The following is an 18,550-nucleotide window of genomic DNA, read 5'->3' as shown; positions in this document are numbered from 1 at the left end:
CAGCAGCCATGCAGAAGGCCTTTAAAGAATCAAAACCACATTGCAAAGTATGTTTTCCAACTTGTTCAGCAGAATGCAATAAAATCCTGTAAATCTTTATTTTCCACACAGTCAGGAATCGACATCATTTTCTGTTTAAGTAGTCCAATAGTATGCTGTTGATATTTTAACATATGAAATTGGCAGTTTAAAGCCCTGATTGCCAAGGCTGTAGAAGTATAAACCCTCTTACCCCATCTATTCAGCACCCTGGAGTCTCTATCAGAAGGGGTAGAATTTTTAGCAGTAGAAGCCTTAATGCCCTTGGGCCCCTGAGAAATAGTTTCTGGATCTGTAACAGGATTTTTGAAAAGGAACTTGCGGGAATCAGGAACTCTGTAGTATATATGTCAGGTTTACTAGGAGCCGGAGGCAGGGAATCAGGGGCTATACTGGATTCCGAAAACACATCAACAATGTCTAGTACTGGAGGTATAGCCAAAGGCCTATGCTGAGGTAGAAGGAGGAAATCCCTAAGCCTCTTTTTTGAATCAGAAAATTCCTGACTTTCCCAGTGGAAATGCTCCCTTAAAATATGTAAAGTTTTCCCAAAAGAAAAATCCTCAGGAGGGGAAGCAGAGGGAATGGATTCCTCTGCATTAAAATCCTCATAAGTAGGTATGGCCAAATCCAGGTCATTAGAAGAGTCAGAAGAAACAGAAATTTGATCAGAAGTTTCATAATCAAACTCAGCCCTAGGCCTCTTGGGGATGGGGGGGTTGACTACCCCCGATTAGAGTAATTAAATCTTCAGCCATTTTGATCATTTGTTTTTTAGGCATAGGGGCCTGAACATGTGTCCTGGGCATTGGTTTTTTAGACATAGATCGAAATTTAGACCTTAGTAATGAAGGCGAAGTCGGTTTAATATGCAAGTCTGTAGGCCTGAATACACCCTCACAAGCTGGTGCCTGCACAGCGGCTACGGACCCATCCAAGGTAGAGACATCCGCGGGTTCCATAGGTGAAGCATCTCGCAGCATACCGGACTCCGAATGGGTCTCAGTAGAGGCTGGCGAATCAGAATTGGCGGGTATCAGGGGCTGCGAAAGCACTTCAATGAGTACCGGCGAACTGGCGACTGGCTTAGGAAAAGCGTCGTCGGCAGTTTTGGACCTTGGCAGCCTGTCTCTGTCTTTATCTTTGTGTTTTTTCAGAATCCCGGTAGTCAGATGGCTAACCAACGACATTTCTGGATAATTAAACCAAGAACCGAAATACTTGGAGGCAAAAATGTACCGATGACAGACAAAACCGACAGCAAGGTACGCCGTGGTCAGGGCCTAGGCAAGGAATACAGTACAAATGAAAATCTTTGAGGTATTTGCTTTCCACCAGTAAGGAGCAAAAGAAAGTTTCCCCAACGGGGTACTTAGCTTTAAGATGAAGACTTTGGTTCTGAAACTCAAAAACGAAAATTTCAGGAGTCGGCTGACCGGCACTTGAGAACTGCTTCTGTTTCGGGCACCGTACGGCAAGAAAGACTGATGTAATGGCGTCAGATGCAAGTTTTACACCCCTGACGACCTGACGTCATGGAAGAAGGGACAGCAATCAACGCAGGACCCAAGACTTTGTTAATCAGGCCAACTGAGGGCAATCTGCCAGCAGATTACCAAAATGTAATGACTAACACTGAAATACGAAGAACATCCAAGGTTCTTCAAGAAATAAATCCAAATCAGCCAGTCTACACCACAGAAAAGAAATGTATTTAGCGCTTTCATTTTGGTTAATACCAAGACTTCATCAGAATAAAAAAACACACCAAGCAAAAGCTTAAATATACTTGATCAATTAGCCACTTAATCAAACAATTAGAAAAAAAGTATGTTCTTTTAAAAAGACAGACCACAATTTTATACAATAAATTCATCTGGTCAAAGTCCTATACTTTAAAACTGGGGCTATAGACAAGGTTTCATTAAGACCAGGTTCAAGGAATGAACAAAGTAGAAATTGTCATTTTATTTCACATAATTCAATATTCAATTCCCACCAGCCCCCACCTGAAGATCTATGTGCAACTTCTAAAATACCAAATCTGAACTTTTTAAAATCTACACATTCCAATGCGTCTAAACAAAGCATTTTTGTCATTTTTATGTAGGATTGCATAAACATGTTCATAAATACGTTTACAAAGCTGTCTCTGTTTTCCCTACATAAAAATGTTTACATGAATCACATACAGCCAAGTAAACTAAACCTTTTGTTGTATAATTCCCTGGTTTAAGAACCACCGGGTGAGCCCTATTTGGTAAACAGATTATTTTTTCATCCAAAATCTATTTGCAGTATGAGCAACAACCACATTTATTAGTTTCTTTCTCAAGTGGATTATGTAGAAAGATGCCATGCTCAAATAAATATTTCAGATTCTTACCCATTTTATTCACAAATTTCGGCTCTTCTCCAAAAATTGTAAATAAATCAGGGTTACTGCTAAAAATTGCCCAGTATTTTAGCATCATAGCTTTAACTTCTTTGGAACCATCACCAAATGAAAGCACCATACTACTTGTAAACTGCTGATTCAAGGTATTCAAAGCAGTCCCTGCTGAACTGACACCCACACCCAAAACGGGTTTAAATTTCGTACCCCAAGCTGGTACCACCTCTTTGCTTACTTTGCTAATGAGATCTCCGGGGTACCCCCTCTCCAGAAATAATTCTGTAATTCTCCACAAATAATTCTGTAATAAATAGAATCTCCTTCCTCGGTAAGTCCCAGTTAGAACACATTCTCGTAGCCCTCACTAGCTGGCCTTTGAAAATATTTTTTCTAGTTTTGAAAGGATGTTGACTATTGTAGTTCAAATAAGAATTAGAAAACATCTCTTTTCTAAATATAGTGGAGCAAAATTTCTTTGCTACCTTGTCTTTGCTCAACCTTATGTCTAAGAAGTCGATACTAATATTCAAATTTTTACTAGTGAACGTAAGGAATGAATGTAACTCGTTTAAATGGGCAGCCAAATCTGTGTGGGCTGAAATAGGTTCTTTCCAAAGAATAAAAACATTAAAAAACGAAGATATAAACTCCATCTTTCATTAAATTCTAATGGAAAGACATACTTCCGTTCCCAAGCATATATAAACATATTTGCATAAATGGGGGCACAACTGGTCCCCATTGCTACACCCTGTATCGGCTTAAAGTAGCTACCCTCAAACACACACACAAAAAATTATCCAAAATCATTTCCATAACACTTGCAGCAAAATTCATCATAGTACTATTTAAATCGGTTAGGTTCAGCACAGCCTCCAAAAATAATTCAAGTCCTTCTTTATGAGGGATGCTAGTAAAAAGGTCAACTACATCCATTGATGTAAAGGAAACTTCTGGGGAAAACAATTCTTCCTTTAATTTAGACAGGTAGTCCCATGAATGTTTCAGTATATAATTAATCTTAACCACAATTGGTTTAAACAGTATCTATAAACACACCTAAAGGGTAGGTAGAACTACCTTTAGATGTGATAATCACTCTATAAGGATGGATTACTTCCTTATGGACCTTCGGTATTCCTAAGGCTTGTGGGATGGCGGGATGCTCAGTTTTAAGAAACTCATACAGTTCTGAAATTATGTCCTGGAAAAGAGTCCCCCCAAAAAAGTTGGACCTTCCTATGGGCAATCATAACTTCATTATATGAAGCTTCCATATACCTGGTGGCATCATAAAAAAATGTCCATTTTTGTACTGTACTCAATATTCTCCACTAACACCATCCCTCCCCCTTTATCGGGTTTCATTACCCTAACAGAGTCATCACATTTAATGTGTTTTAGCAGTGCCATCTCCTGTCTATTCAAGTGGAAATGTTTTTTCTTATGTGAGCTTAAGAATGAATGAGTATCCCTTAAACACAAGTTTTCAACAATGGGAGAAGGGGGAGGATTGAATGTACTTAAGTTTGAAAACTTCACAATTGTTATTTGTCTGTCTCAAAGCTCCTCGATTATAGAACAAGGATTGCAACCCCAGTTTCCATAAAAACAACAATCTCAGTCATTGTTTCTGGTAAACTAATGACAGAACTAGGTATACATTTAAGGCTTTTATTAAAAGGAGAAAAATGCTCCTGATTAAATTTCTAAATGGGTATAATTAAAAATATTGAAGCCTTGCAAACTCAATGTTGCCCCATCATTCAACACTTTGATATCTCCTTGGGAATTGTTATTAACAACCACCCTTTTCTTAACTAAAGATTTAATGTCTGAAATCAATTCCTGTACCTCCGTCATTGCTGTCCCCTGGGTGGTTCCAAGTACCCTGAGGTGCTGGGGTGAAATGAAAAGAATTAAAGTTGTTTGCATTACCATTTCTGTCTGTTGCGGTTCCCTATCCTTTCTGATGATCTAAGGGGTGCCTGCTCAGAAAATTCCTGTTCATTACCAAGTGCTGTATTAAATACATCAATATTCTCTATCTCTACTACTTTCCCCCTCCCTTCCACATATTCTCTCTTGTTATTGTCTGTTGAACCAGAAAACGGGTTATAAACTTTAGGCATAGGCTAAGGTCATGCCTTTCTTATATTCATCATTATCTCTATTAAGTTTTTTTTCTTTTCCTATCCATGTTAACAGCCACTTGTCGCTCAATACAGTTAAACATGTCAGCATATTTGTCAATATTTAAATCAAACAATAAATCTTCAGTAATTACATTGTTCAGAACAGTAACTTCATCAAAATTTTTGTTAATACATGTGTTATTTAAACCAACAATAAAATGCACAAGTTCCAAACCAAACCGGTCAAACATTTCAACCAATTCCTTTTTATCATTTTCTTTTAAGCTAATGCCTGTAGGAAACTTATAAAGGCATAAGCCTTTAGGCACTTGCTTGTGCTTCAGGCATTCATTTAAATAGGAATGGTCACGTTGTAAATTTCTCACCTTAGTGAGCTTCTGTTCTAAATCAGAAAGTTTTTTATTTAATGTCCTCAGCTGTTGTTCCATTGGTTTATTTTCTGTTTCGGCCCCAAACAACTTGAAATCCTTTTTAATCCATTCATGAAAGTTAGTTTTTGGGCTTAGATGCTCCACAGCCCATTTTCTACTCACAATAGTAGCATTAATACTACTGGAAGTAGGAAATGAAAAGTCCCCTTGATTACGTGTAGCAGTCAGTCATCACTAGCAGAGGATGATGATCTTGTAGTCTCTGCATCATACAAGCCATATTCTTGTTCTGAGTTAAAATGGCCAAAAGTTGTGCTAGGCTCACTTCTGAGTCCGATTCAAAGTACTTCCATAGCATCCACTCCATTAAAACAATCACCTTGCCCATGACAGCCCAGCTCTTGCATTGTAAAATCAAAAACAAACCTGCTGCGGCAATTATTAGCCGATATACCAAAGTGATAAATGTGTACATGCAGTGGTGGTGCTGCGGTAGCGTTGTCGCCTCAAAGCAAGACGTTGTCCCGTTCGATACTCAGCTAGAGCATCTTCTGTGGAGATATGCGTGAATGGGCGTACCTTCGTTGAAGGTTGTGCATTAGGGTCGGCAACTCAGCATGTAAAAATCAACTGCCAATCATTAGCGGACCGGAGTTCCGCTGTGGCGACCCCTAACCGGGAAAAGCCAAGACACAGCAGCAACAACCAAAGTGATAAATGTGGTTGTTGCTCATACTGCAAATGTAACAAGATCCATCTTCCTCTGCGTCTGCATTAAGTATCATACTTAATATATGGATTTTTGAATGTGTTTTGAAATTTCATACACTAGTCTGTTTGAATGAAATGCACAACTGGTTTATTAGTAACATAATTGTTTAATTATTTAAGTGAATGTAGTTGATTAATTGAATTATTTGGAAGTTAAAGGGTATATATAGGGACAGAATTGTAATGTAAAAATGTTCCAGCAGACGGCAAGAAGCTGAGGTACCAGAATGTTGTTCTATTAAAGAAGTTTTGTCCTGTTAGTGGTGTCCCTGTTCTTGATCGTGTATGTGGCTGAAGTCTCTAGCATGCAGTCAAAATGTGTTATTGGCCTCATCCCATTCTGTTACCTTTTCCTCTCTAGTTATTTGCTCCCAACACCTGGGTTCCTTTACCAGTTTTCTCCAGTAAATTCCAGCCCCCTCTTGCCAGTTCTCTGTATCCCTATACTTGCAGTAATCACTATTAATAAAATCTCCTTTCTCCATTCTCGTGTTGCCTTAGTTCGTAGAATAGTTTTAGTTACTTTACAAATATAATACACTGGCTGTTATTCTCCTTAAAAATCTGCATCCAAAATCCCACTCTCTCCTTATTTCTTGATTTCCACCTGCTTAATCATCTTCTCTTTCCATTTTCTGAATTATCAATTTCTGCTTCTACGTATATGAGCCTTAACTGTGTAGCTCTAAAATATCCCTTCAAATCAGGTAATCTTAATCCACCAGACTCTTTAGGTAGACTTTAAAAATTCCCTACACAGTACTCTTTCAGAAATATCAGGTGAGCAAACGAGTGTAACTAAATGTTTTTTGAGCTGGGATACAAACTCTGAATTTCTTAGACATAGTAAGGCATTAAGTTTAATTCTGGTGGCTGCCAAAAAAAAACAAAAAACAGCTGCTAGAAAATGGAAATCTAAGTCTATACGAATTGTGCTTGAAGTACTGAATATCGCAACAGAAATAAAAGAACTGGAATCACAATCCTTAGAAAGAGGTAAGAGCAAATTACATAGAAAAAAACAAATTGTGGGAACAATACATAAAGATTAATGTTTTGGAGGATGAGTGAGGTTTAAGGGAAGACAGAAATTGATCAGTCTATGCAATGCTGAATTTATGACAAATACACAAAAGAACGTATGTGATTTATATTTGCAACTGGGAATAAGTTAGTATCAACTAGTTTTCTTTTGTTTGTTTTGCGTGACAATTCAATAAAGGTGTTAAAAATGCATTCTGATAACTTGAATTTCACTACTTTTCTCCTTTTGCTACTTCTCAAAACATTTACCATGCTAGTTTGTGGACAAACTGGAAAAGGTTTTAGTATGTTATGCTCTTAGCTCCAAGACCTAAGAGCAACTGTTACAGGAATTCATGTATGTATCTCTTGAAAATATATTGACTCAAAATCCTGCAGAATTTAATACCACTGCCAAAAATAAAAGATGGCAGGCATCATAATTACCCTTCCAAGTGATCCAAGTACCCAAAGTGCTTCTCAGGACTGGTGGACAATTGTACTAGAAATCAGAACAAGACAAACCCAGCAAGCAGAAGTAAAATATCATGTAGCCAGTTGGAAAGGTGTGGTGCACACTATAAATAATCAACACAATAACATAAAAAAGATGCCACAAACTCATGAATGACAAGGCATGACCATAACAAGCAGCCAACCTAAAGCAAATGTTTCACTGGGATCTCAGTGATTGGTCGTTATGTTAGTTTTAAATTCAGTTATATTCTAATGCAAGAAACATGCTCAGTAAAGATTTAGTTCTATACAGAAAAGCCAATTTTGTTATGATTCCAGGATACCACAGAATCTCAAAAGCAAAAAACATTTAAAACTTTGCCATTGTTTTATGAAGATCTGTCAGTAAAAGGTCACACATTCTGAATGGAATGCTAGTTACTAAATTTAGCTTGTCACATACCTTCAAGAGATCCACAACAGTCTCCGAGAAGCCAACTACATACATTGCTACTGCCACAGCATTAGCAAAGGCAAAGATGAGTCCAATTGCACCACCAAACTCAGGCCCCAAACTTCTCGATATTAAATAATACGCACCACCTGCAAAGGGAATTACACAGCCATCAATTACATGTATGATGATTTTAAATTCAATTTTGCTTTCATTTCAGAAACATGTACATTTTAACATCCTGTCATCCATTTCTAGGCTCTGCCACCAAAATACTTGTATAAGTAACAGCCCATTAACATCTCAAGATACTAAAATGTTCTTGCAGCAGGTACCAGTAAGCTTAAGTCAATGTAATGACTAGTTCCCAAACTGAATGCTTACACGGGGCAGGGGTTACAAACTACAGCTCATCAGCTTGTAATGCCCTCAGAGAGGCAGTATGAAGAAACAGATACTCCCTTCACAGATTCTCACTCCCATCAAAAAAAAACATACACTGAGAAAGCTACATTAGCTAAGGTCTCTAGAGCACACAAAAATGAGAGTCAAGCAGCTACTTAGAACAAAAGTACAAGAAGATGTTAGTATTCCAAAGAGGACCTCTTCTACCAGAAGACAGCAACACAATTTCTTGAGTAGCTACTTGCCAGTCTCTCATGTGTTGATGTAGTGTGCCGAGTCTCCCCTCGCCATGCAGTTTTTACTTTCTCTCTCCATTTCTTTCCCACCAAGACAAAAGGCAATACCAACCAGTAAAGATGAGTTACCGAGCTGCATCTATGTTATAACTAGAACTACAACGCCCTTGTTTCTCTCCAGCACTACTCAATGACGGAAGAGAATGAAGGCAACCAGTTAAGATCAGACATGTCAAAGGTTAATCACACCCATTTGTGAAGCAATTCAGTAAGGCAAATAAGTAATAAAAGATACTACAGTTTGGCTGATTATATTTTCACTGCGATTAATATGCCTGCTTATTCAAACAGAAAGTCAAGAAAGGAAATCAGGGGGGGCTTAAAGAAAACACAGCCCTAGCCTACATAAATACAATTATGTCTTTTAGCTCAAAATGAATTCTAAAATATCTTGCTAAAGCCCATATAATACGCTGAAGCAAAATCCATAAAATAATGCATTGGGAACATTTAAATTACAGTCTACCAATCAGTTCATCTATCAAAATACAGACAAGCTGAATAAAAACAAAAAAGCTCTTTCTGGTATCATAAGAACATATCAAACAGCTATTCTGTATAGCAGCGTTTCCATTTCTGTAAAACTGTACATGTAAAGAAAAAACTGATAACTATCCAGTAGAGCAACTTCCCCGGTATGCATAACAACAGATTCCCAACTGTTCTTCAGGAGTTGCACTGTTTGTGTCTTTCGGCTTTTCTCGATTAGGGGTTGCCACAGCGGAACTCAAGCTACTACGTCGCGGTCTGGGCCTAAACAAGGTAAGCAGTAAGAGTGGAAATTTTTATGAGGTATTTGTTTCCCACAAGTTACAGTTATTCACTTTTTCTGACATCGGCTGAGGCAAGAAAGAGTCCCCAACGGGGTACTTAGCTTTTTAGAAGTCTTCGGAAGTAGTAATCTCTGGTTCTGACCGACCGGCACTTGCGAACAGCTTCTGCTTCGGGCGCCACGCGGCAAGAAAGACTGAGGAAAATGGCGTCGGCTGATGCCTTTATACCCGAATAACTGCAGCTGTGACGTCGGGTGAAGTGCGACACCAGCCGAGGCCAGACCCAGACTTTGGAATCCGGCCGACCGAAGGGCTGCCTGACGACAGGACAACCCATTTGTAAGGACTGCAGATGCATCCTTGAAGGACATCAACAGATTCCCAACTGTTCTTCAGGAGTTGCACTGTTTGTGTCTTTCGGTTTTTCCCGATTAGGGGTTGCCACAGCGGAACTCCAGTCCGTTAATGCTTGGCAGTTGATTTTTACATACCGGCTTGCCAGGCCTGATGCACAACCTTCAATGAAGGTACGCCCATTCACGCATGTCTCCACGCAGAAGACGCTCTAGCTGAGAATTGAACCGGACAGCATCTTACTGTGAGGCGACAATGCTTCAGGAGTTACACTATCCAATGTTAAAAGCCAGGCATCGTTTTTTTTTCATTTTACACAACCACTAGTGCACAACCACAGAGATTATTGGACTTTGTCACTACAAATGCCCTGAAACAATAAGAGTATCCACTATGGGGAATAACACCTTAAATCTTATCCTTAATAATATGGGAGCATCTTGCACCACCCCTTCCATATCATCTCTTGTTATGTCTGACCATAAAACAGTCTCCTTCAAAATAAAACTGAAGACAGAGATCGCTTCCTCCCAAGACACCTTTAGAAATTTAAAGCAAACTACCTACGCCCAAGTGATGCATTGGGAAACTTCAAATCACACCAAACCCACTTAACTCCACTGAATACGCAGAAATTTTCACCACCGCACTATACCAGCATGTAAACAGCTGCATGCTGTAACCCATAGGAACAAACCCAGATGGTGGAACCATAGCAAAAGGCTTTATAATAAAAGGAAAAAAAATGTTGACCATTAGTAAGTGTAATTCCCAGAATGTTGGAGCCCTTGTCACCGAAATAAACTCTTTGGAGCTTAATAAAGTCTACCAAAGCCAAGTTTCAGGCTAAAACAGCTATCCAAGACAAAGATAATCACAGGGCAGTTTTTAGTCATGTTCATAACCTCAAAATCACAATGCAGCAATGTGCTGAGCCGATTGTGAGCAATGTTACTTACACTGAGGCTGAACATATACTGAACCCACTGGCCGATAAATTTAGCTCTGACTTTATCCCTCACTCCCCGCAGTCTTTCCCTCAATATACACCTGAAACTGGATTACCTCCAGCTATCACACAAGACCAAGGCCTGGCAGTGTTATCAAAAGCTAAAAATATTGCATTGATAGGTCCTGACAATATCCCTAGATGTAGCTTAAAGCATGACTTAGCCACACCCCCTAACACAGTTTAGTCGCAGTCTCCATACAGGTTTTGTACGAAGTGAATAGAAGAGCTATAGCCATTTACTTGCATAAAGGACCAGCTTCATAGGCAAATCCATGGAAAGACTTATCATGGAATTAATCAATCAAGACATAGGGAACCTCTAAATACTGGTACCATCTCAGTTAGACTTCAAGTGAAGGTCATGCGTTCTCAACCTGGTGAATTTTTTTGAAAAGGTCAAAGCAATGGATGAAGGCAAACAGTACAGTTTTGTACCTACCAAAAATGTAGATGTCCGATAGACATGCAACTGCAGTCATAACATGTGGGTTGTCCTGCCTCAGGCAGCCCTCGGTCGGCCGGATTCCAAAGTCTGGGTCCGACGTCGGCTGATGTCGCATTTCTCTCCGACGTCAGAGCGGCTGGAGTACATAAGCATCAGCCGACTCCATTTTCTTCAGTGTTTCTTGCCCCAGATGCCAGGTGCCCTCCAAGGAAAGCTGTAATCAAATTGGAAGACAAAAACAGGATTCCAAACAAATAAATGAGCAATAAAACAAATACACCATAACAGATATCCCCAGCTAAGAGAAACAGGGATAGGACTGGACCCTAGGCATAGAGGGGTTTGGAGGAAGGGAAAATCCGACTGCAGTTGCATGTCTATCGGACATCTACATTTATGGTAGGTACAAAACTGTACTATGTCCTTCAAGAATGCAACTGCAGTCATAACATGTGGGTAAAATACCATAGCTTAGCTGGGGGAGGAGGAATGCTCTAGGAGAAAGATGGTGTGGCAATCAAACCCTGCAGGACTGCCGAAGCAAAGCCTGCTCTGGATCTGGAGTATAGAGGGAGATTGTAGCGTTTGGAGAATGTATGCACGGAGCTCCATGTAGCAGCTTCTAGAATGTCCTTAGTAGGCACCCCTCTTAAGAATGCTGTAGAGGTGGCTGTAGCTCTGGTGGAATGTGGTCTGACATTGGCTGGAACAGTCTTTCCATGAAAGGAATAACAGAATCTGATGCAATGTCCAATCCATTTTGAAATAGTCTGTTTTGAAATTGCTTTTCCTTGTACTGCAGGGGCGTAAGCCACATAAAATTGTTGTTCAGACTTCCTACTGGCCTTGGTTCTGTCCAGGTAGTAACGAAGTGGTCTGTGAATGTCCAAGGTATGCAACAGTCTTTCCCCCTTGTTCTCAGGATTGGGGAAGAAAGCAGGCAGATGAATGGCTTGATTTAAAGAAACCCTAGATACCACCTTTGGCATAAAAGTAGGGTTGGTCCTTAATGAGACCCTGTCTCTGTGAAAAATAATAAAGGGTGGTATTGCCATTAGGGCCTGTAGCTCTGAAACCCTTCTTCCTGATGTAATTGCCAACAGGAAAGCTGTTTTCCATGAGAGAAATTGCAAGTCAACTGAAGCTGCTGGCTCAAATGGAGGTAGAGTCAGTTTTTCTAGGACAAAATTGAGGTCCCAGGCTGGAACTGGGGCCTTTCTTGGTGGCTTAATGTTCTTGATTCCCCTGAGGAATTGCCTTAGTAAAGGGTGTGAAAAAACAGGAGGATCAGTGTTGTATCTAGCTGAAATGGCAGATGCATGTATCTTTATGGAAGAATATGAGAGTCCGTTCTTTAACATATCTGCCAAATATTCCAAGACGAGTGGGATGTTCAACAATGATGCATCATGTCCCTTGCTGGTATTCCAATTGCTGAATCTTTTCCACTTTGCTAAATAAACCTTTCTGGTGGATGGTCTTCGAGCCTCTGTTAGTATCCGCTGTACTGCCTTGGAGAGAGATAGGCTGAAGTTATTTATGGGATCTCCCAGGCTGTTAGCTGCAGTGTCTGTAGGTTTGGATGCACTGTTTCGAAGTTGTGTTGAGTCAGAAGTAGAGGCCATTGGGGAAAGGCCCACCTCCTGGTGTGACATATGTTCCGTAGTAATGGGTACCAGTGTTGTCTTGGCCAGTCCGGAGCTATTATGATTCCCTTGGGTCTCTCTGCTTTGATCTTTAGTAATACTGAGGTCATCAGTGGCAGAGGTGGAAATGCATAGATTGTTAGGGAGTTCCAGTTGAATGAGAGGGCATCTATTTTCCAAGCTTTTGGATGGTATGTCCTTGTGCAGAATTTTGGTAGAAGGTGGTTGAGATGAGAGGCAAATAGGTCCACTTCTGGCTTGCCCCATGTCGATGCGAGTTGTCTGAAGGCCTTCGGATGTAACCTCCACTCATGTGAATCTGTGAAATTCCTGCTTAGGCTGTCCGCCAACACATTGTCTTTTCCTGGAACAAACTGGGATTGTAATTGGATGTTTAGGCTCAGTGATTTCTCCCAAAGATGCATTGTCAGTCTGCAAAGGGGGTAAGAGTGTGTGCCCCCTTGCTTGTTTATGTACCACATCACAGTGGTGTTGTCTGTCTATCAGTAAATGGCCTTGCTGGAGTTGGTGTTGAAAAGCCTCGATGGCATGCATTACTGCCAGCATTTCCTTTTGGTTTATATGCAGATGTGTTTCCTTTGGAGACCATTGTCCTTGTATACACCTGCCTTCCATGTGCGCCCCCCATCCAAGGTCTGAGGCATCTGTGGTCATGGTCTGTGTTATCTGTGGTTCTTTGAATGACATACCTGTGTTTGCCAGGCTCACCGAGGCCCACCATAGGAATTCCTTTTGTAGGCATGGAATGAGCGGTATGATTGTCTCCAAGTTGTTGCTGTGCTGAGACCAAATGCTTTTTAGGCCTTAATAGACATGGCCATATGAGGCCTGGCAGCTCAACGTGCAGGAGTGACCTTGTCTACAGTAATGGTCTCGGGTATTTCCTCGGTTTCGGTATCCGGAGGAAAATCGATAACTGGCGGAGTGATGTCCGGAATCGGAGTCGTCGGTAATGCGGTGTCTTCGGTTCGGAGCGGTGGAGAGACCGTCTCAGAGGGAACCGGAGCACTCGCGCTAGGTTTTGGCGTGGAGTCGGTGGTAGACGCGGGCCGAGGATGTCGGTCCCGGTCTTTTCGCTTTTTGGGAGTTTGCGATGTCGGAAGATCTGACGGCATGGTGTAAGCAAATTTATCGGTGAAAAAGTCTTCAGCGAACTCCGCCCGGCGCCCGAGTGCACGCTTGTTGAAGCGAGCACAGGCTACACAGGCCGAGACGTCGTGGTCTGGGCCCAGGCAAGGAAGACAGTAAGAGTGGAAATCCTTATGAGGTATTTGTTTACCACAAGAAAGACAATTGTTAACTTTTTCAGTTATTTCTGACATCAGCTGAGGCAAGAAAAGGTCCCCAACGGGGTACTTAGCTTTTGATGACTTGTCGAAGAATACAGGAGCTGAGCGACCGGCACTTGCGAACTGCTTCTGCTTCGGGCACCGCGCGGCAAGAAAGACTGAAGAAAATGGCGTCGGCTGATGCTTATGTACTCCAGCCGCTCTGACGTCAGAGAGAAATGCGACATCAGCCGACGTCGGACCCAGACTTTGGAATCCGGCCGACCGAGGGCTGCCTGAGGCAGGACAACCCACATGTTATGACTGCAGTTGCATTCTTGAAGGACATCTGAACACATCATACTTTGACCTGGCCAAAGCTTCTGACAATTTCCCACCTCAGGCATTGTAGAAAAGCTAAAACGGAGAATAAACCCCTCTGTCACCTGCTTGAATTGCCAAATGACTCACGGATAGGACATAGATAATCAAAATATGGGAATTACCTCCACAAAGACACCAATCAACATTGGAGTCCCCCGCGGACTGTGCTGGGACCTCTCTAGTTTAGCATCTACTTTTCTGAAGTAGAAGCAAGTACCAAAGGGATCTGATTGACTAAGTTTGCAGAGAACAGCAAACTAGAAGCAGTGATGGAATCCCCAAACGGTATAGCCATCCTGCAGGAAGGTTTATGTCAAACAAATGGGGCAAAAACCATGGACAAACTAAACGTCAAAAAATGTATTATTGTATCCTACAGGAATTCATCTACACCACACTGACAATACACCCCCCCCTAAGAGCTAACCTAGTTCAGGATTTGGGAACTTTGGCAGACAGTGGCCTAACTTTTGACCAACAAGTGTCTACTTTTGTAAGAAAGTCCTCCTACATTGCACAGCTTATAAACAAAGTTATTATATCTAGATCTATAGAGGTCATTGCCCCCCCACCCCCTTTACTCAGACTTCATTAGGCCAGTCATTGAATATAATGCCCCCTTTGGCATTTCTCTGTCCAAACAAATGCAGAAACTGGAATGCTTAGACACCCCTTACTAAAAGGATAAAAGGCCTAAACATATACTACATGGATCAACTCAAGTCCCTGTCACTATAATCTATACCCTACAGACTAAGAGGTGACCTATGTCTGGCATGCAAGGCATCCTTTGACCCACTACTGACGCATTTACTGCACATCGGCAAGTCAGATGGCATCAGAAATAATTGGTATAGTGATCTAAACCTTTTCTACAATATCAACAAAATGGTTTGGAGGGAGAGGAATCTCTCAGAAGATACTGCTTCTGGGTACAGACTCCCTAACCGCATAAAACTAAGTTCATCTCTATCCATTTCTAAGTGCAACCTAGATCTACAGAAGGGAAACAGAACATCTACCCCAGGACTGTCCCCTACACTACTAATGGACAGAAACAGCTCCTAAATGCTTCACCCTATGTATGGATCCCCTCAAATTGCTTTTGATATGATCCAGTAATTCTCATTAGGGATAATATAAAACTGACCATGTGATGTGCAAGGACAATTTATAACCAAATGTAATAGGTTATTTTGAGCACAAAAAGGAAATTGGCTAGGCTTAAAATGGTCTGCAAGGACAGCTAGCCTAGTACTTGCCTCTGACCCTATTTTAAAGGCTGCTGTACTACAAAAGATCACAGAAGTGACACAGCATTTTAGTAATGACAACTCCTACAAATGGTAATTCTTCTACTGCAGTTTCATCAGAAAGTCTTGGGATGAGCCATTTAACTACAGATATTTGTACTGGCATCATGCATACCCAGAAAGCACAACTGATTCCCTTGTTACTGGAGAGCCTGAAATGTGACTAAATCTAATGAAACAAAGATCTGGGAAGTTTAGCGATATTACCGGGTTTTGATTTTCTACTAGTGAACAATAAAAGTATTTACAGCATTATTTTGGAAGAGGAATGTTGCCTCCTACAATGGAAACAAGGCCAGGCCCAAGGGAGAGAAAAGGGCACATCTTAATACCTACAGACAATGTATGTGGAGTCTACACGCCCCACATTTATGCATCTATTTTTTTCAAGTATTTTGGTTTATCCCACATCTTAAAAATGCTGGATAACTAGCCACTCCAAAGTCTTCATGTGGCTATTATTTCTGCCTCTAAAACCAAGTTGTGGCTGAAAACAAAAAAACTGGTGTAAAGAATGTAAGTTGGACATAAGAGTTCAGCAAGTTGTTAGGATATAGGTTAACAAAAAAAGGCAGATCATTAACAGACGAAGCCCTGCGTATGGAGAGAGCACATGACAAAGCCATTTCATAATATGAAGAGTGAACCAACATATGGCATCACACACAATGCATGAAGTACAGACATTATAGGTGAAACTGCTGCACATTGGTGCCCAAGTAGTAAATAAAAAGACATGTAAAGGATGGCAATAATGCTGGGGATAAGCCCAATCTCAGTTTTGGGGCATTCATGGAGGAAGCCTTAACTACGAGTTCAGGTAGTGGATCAAGCACTGAAGGTTCAAGCAGGGGAGAATCCATGCCAACTTGCCCGTCCCAGGAGCAGGGTTGGTGGTTCTGGGCAGCAAACAGTCACTAATCAAGAAGTGGCTTGCCAGCACTAAATTGGCTAGGACCGCAGACATAACCTCAGCTTTCCAAATCAATGACGGTAGCCCTCATTAGCATGTGGGCGATACCATATACACACATGGTGAGGGCACAGAAGGCCCTGCAGTGATGTAGTTTCTCATGTCAGCTGCCAGATGTAGGTTCAAGCCTAAAACAGAAATCGTTCTCATTGTCGGGATGCAGGCATATGACAGCTTCACTGGGTGGCTCTCAATCTCACTATGCAAACTCCCTAGTCGTGAAGGAATGAATTGATGAGGGAGCATAACAGTCTGCAGATAGAGAGAAGGAGAAGTATTTAGGAAAAACAGTCTTAAAAAAACTCATGTTTTACAAAAGTGGAGCAAGGGAAGCAAGTTGAAAGTAGTCTGTAAAGTTACAATAGAAAGTCAGTCATTGTCAAAAGTATGCTGCAATAGCAGTAAAAATGGAAATAAGGTTTGACTGTAACAAATAGCAACATGCATTTATGAAGACCTCTGAAAAATATATTACATTTTGGTTAAGACAACTGATGGGTTTCCATTAACTTATAAATTCTTCCCCATATCTTGGGAACCTTTTAGAATTACCTCCTCCCCAACTCGCCCACAAGTAAAAACTTTTGTCAAGGATTTAAATATTTTGACTTGGCTCAAAGTGGAAAACATTGGTATTACTGTGGCAGTCTAAACAAAAGGTGTTTCGGTCAAAACAGCGAAAACTTGAGAAAAACTTCAATATATTTGGCTCGTAACTATTACTATTTTCATCCAGACAAACATATCTTTTAATGTCTCATTATGGATATATTTGTCAACCACGGACATCCTCTCCTTTTCTATTTGCTCCCCTCACACACAAAAAAAAGGTAAGATAGCAGCCTGTCCACTGATTCCTCTCTACATGCATGGTAAAGAGAGTCTACAAAAACTGGGATAGCACCCAGGCAGCTTATTAGGGTATTTGTGAGTATGCCCCAACCCTCACTCTCCATGGCAGCCACCAAACAGCTGCAATACTGACCCCCTAAAATACCCACTTTGGTGCATGTTTGAACATGGCTAAACAGCACTTTGCTTGGCAGTCATGCATGGTATACCTTCATATGTGCATGATGCAGTTGGGCTGTCCTACTAAGGTCGAAAGGAGGTTTCCAAAGTTACACAATATCTAAAGAAACCTGTCCGACTGTGCAATGAGCGAATGCACATTGGCATTCGCTCATTGCAGATTCGGCATTTTGGGTGCAGATTGCACTATAGCGGGGATTGGGACATGAGCCCTTTCCCCACTGTAGTGCGATCTCGGAGTTAATATATTAAAGTGGGGGGAGCACAGGGGGGGCTTGCCCCCCTGCATTATGATATGTATTCGAAGTTCTAATTCGAAAATCACCGAATCTGCTTTTCGATATGCTGATTTTTGAACTACAGTGACTTTTGAAGTTTAAATTTCGTGCTTTAGAGTCACAACAGCATAATCGTAATTTTGATTTCTGCTTAAAGATATACAGTCATACATATGTCGCAGCATATGGGCTGGTGGTATTTCACTCAGAGAAGTCCACCCTCCACCCTCTTCATAGGGTGGGTGAAACACTGACTCACTCATTCCCATGCTTTGTGTGGCTCCACCAACATTGGGTTGTTACCTAGTACCAGGATGTGCAGGATCACAGTCAAGTTTTCACCTTCCTGCATCATGAAGCTTGCACTTTTACTCTTAGGGAAAACCACAAAGTTCTACCCAGTTTTAAAGATTATTTTTGTAGAAGGAACAGACTTCCATTTGGTTTGAAAAAGTAATTGTTTGGCCTAGAAAAAGACGACAGCTGACATTTGTGAGCTTGTTTTATGACAAAATGCTGGAAATCACAAAAGTTAACAGGATACTTTTACCAAATAAAATATCAGAAATTAAAATCTGTAGAACTGCACAAAACCCACCTAGAAAATCATCCCTTGGGATAAAATGACAATGGCAAAGGCATAGTCCAAAAGGTAAGACTCTATAGAAAACCACAATGAAACTAC

The 18,550-nt window shown here is 41.0% G+C and overlaps 1 protein-coding gene across 2 annotated transcripts in view; it reads right to left on the bottom strand.

The window, feature by feature from the left end:
- Positions 1–18,550, bottom strand: part of SLC12A2 (solute carrier family 12 member 2) — a 2,115,502-nt gene that overhangs the window by 1,410,738 nt on the left and 686,214 nt on the right. For both annotated transcript variants that reach the window (XM_044060802.1, XM_044060801.1), the window contains exon 5: positions 7,675–7,814. In XM_044060802.1, the coding sequence (XP_043916737.1) occupies positions 7,675–7,814 (140 nt within the window). The remainder of the gene's footprint in view (positions 1–7,674; positions 7,815–18,550) is intronic.

Source organism: Protopterus annectens, chromosome 2.part0 (genome assembly GCF_019279795.1).
Source record: "Protopterus annectens isolate FY-2018-M chromosome 2.part0, PAN1.0, whole genome shotgun sequence".
Lineage (NCBI taxonomy): Eukaryota > Metazoa > Chordata > Ceratodontiformes > Protopteridae > Protopterus > Protopterus annectens.
The sequence above is the reverse complement of the archived record's forward strand: the minus strand, read 5'-3'. Positions and strand labels throughout refer to the sequence as shown.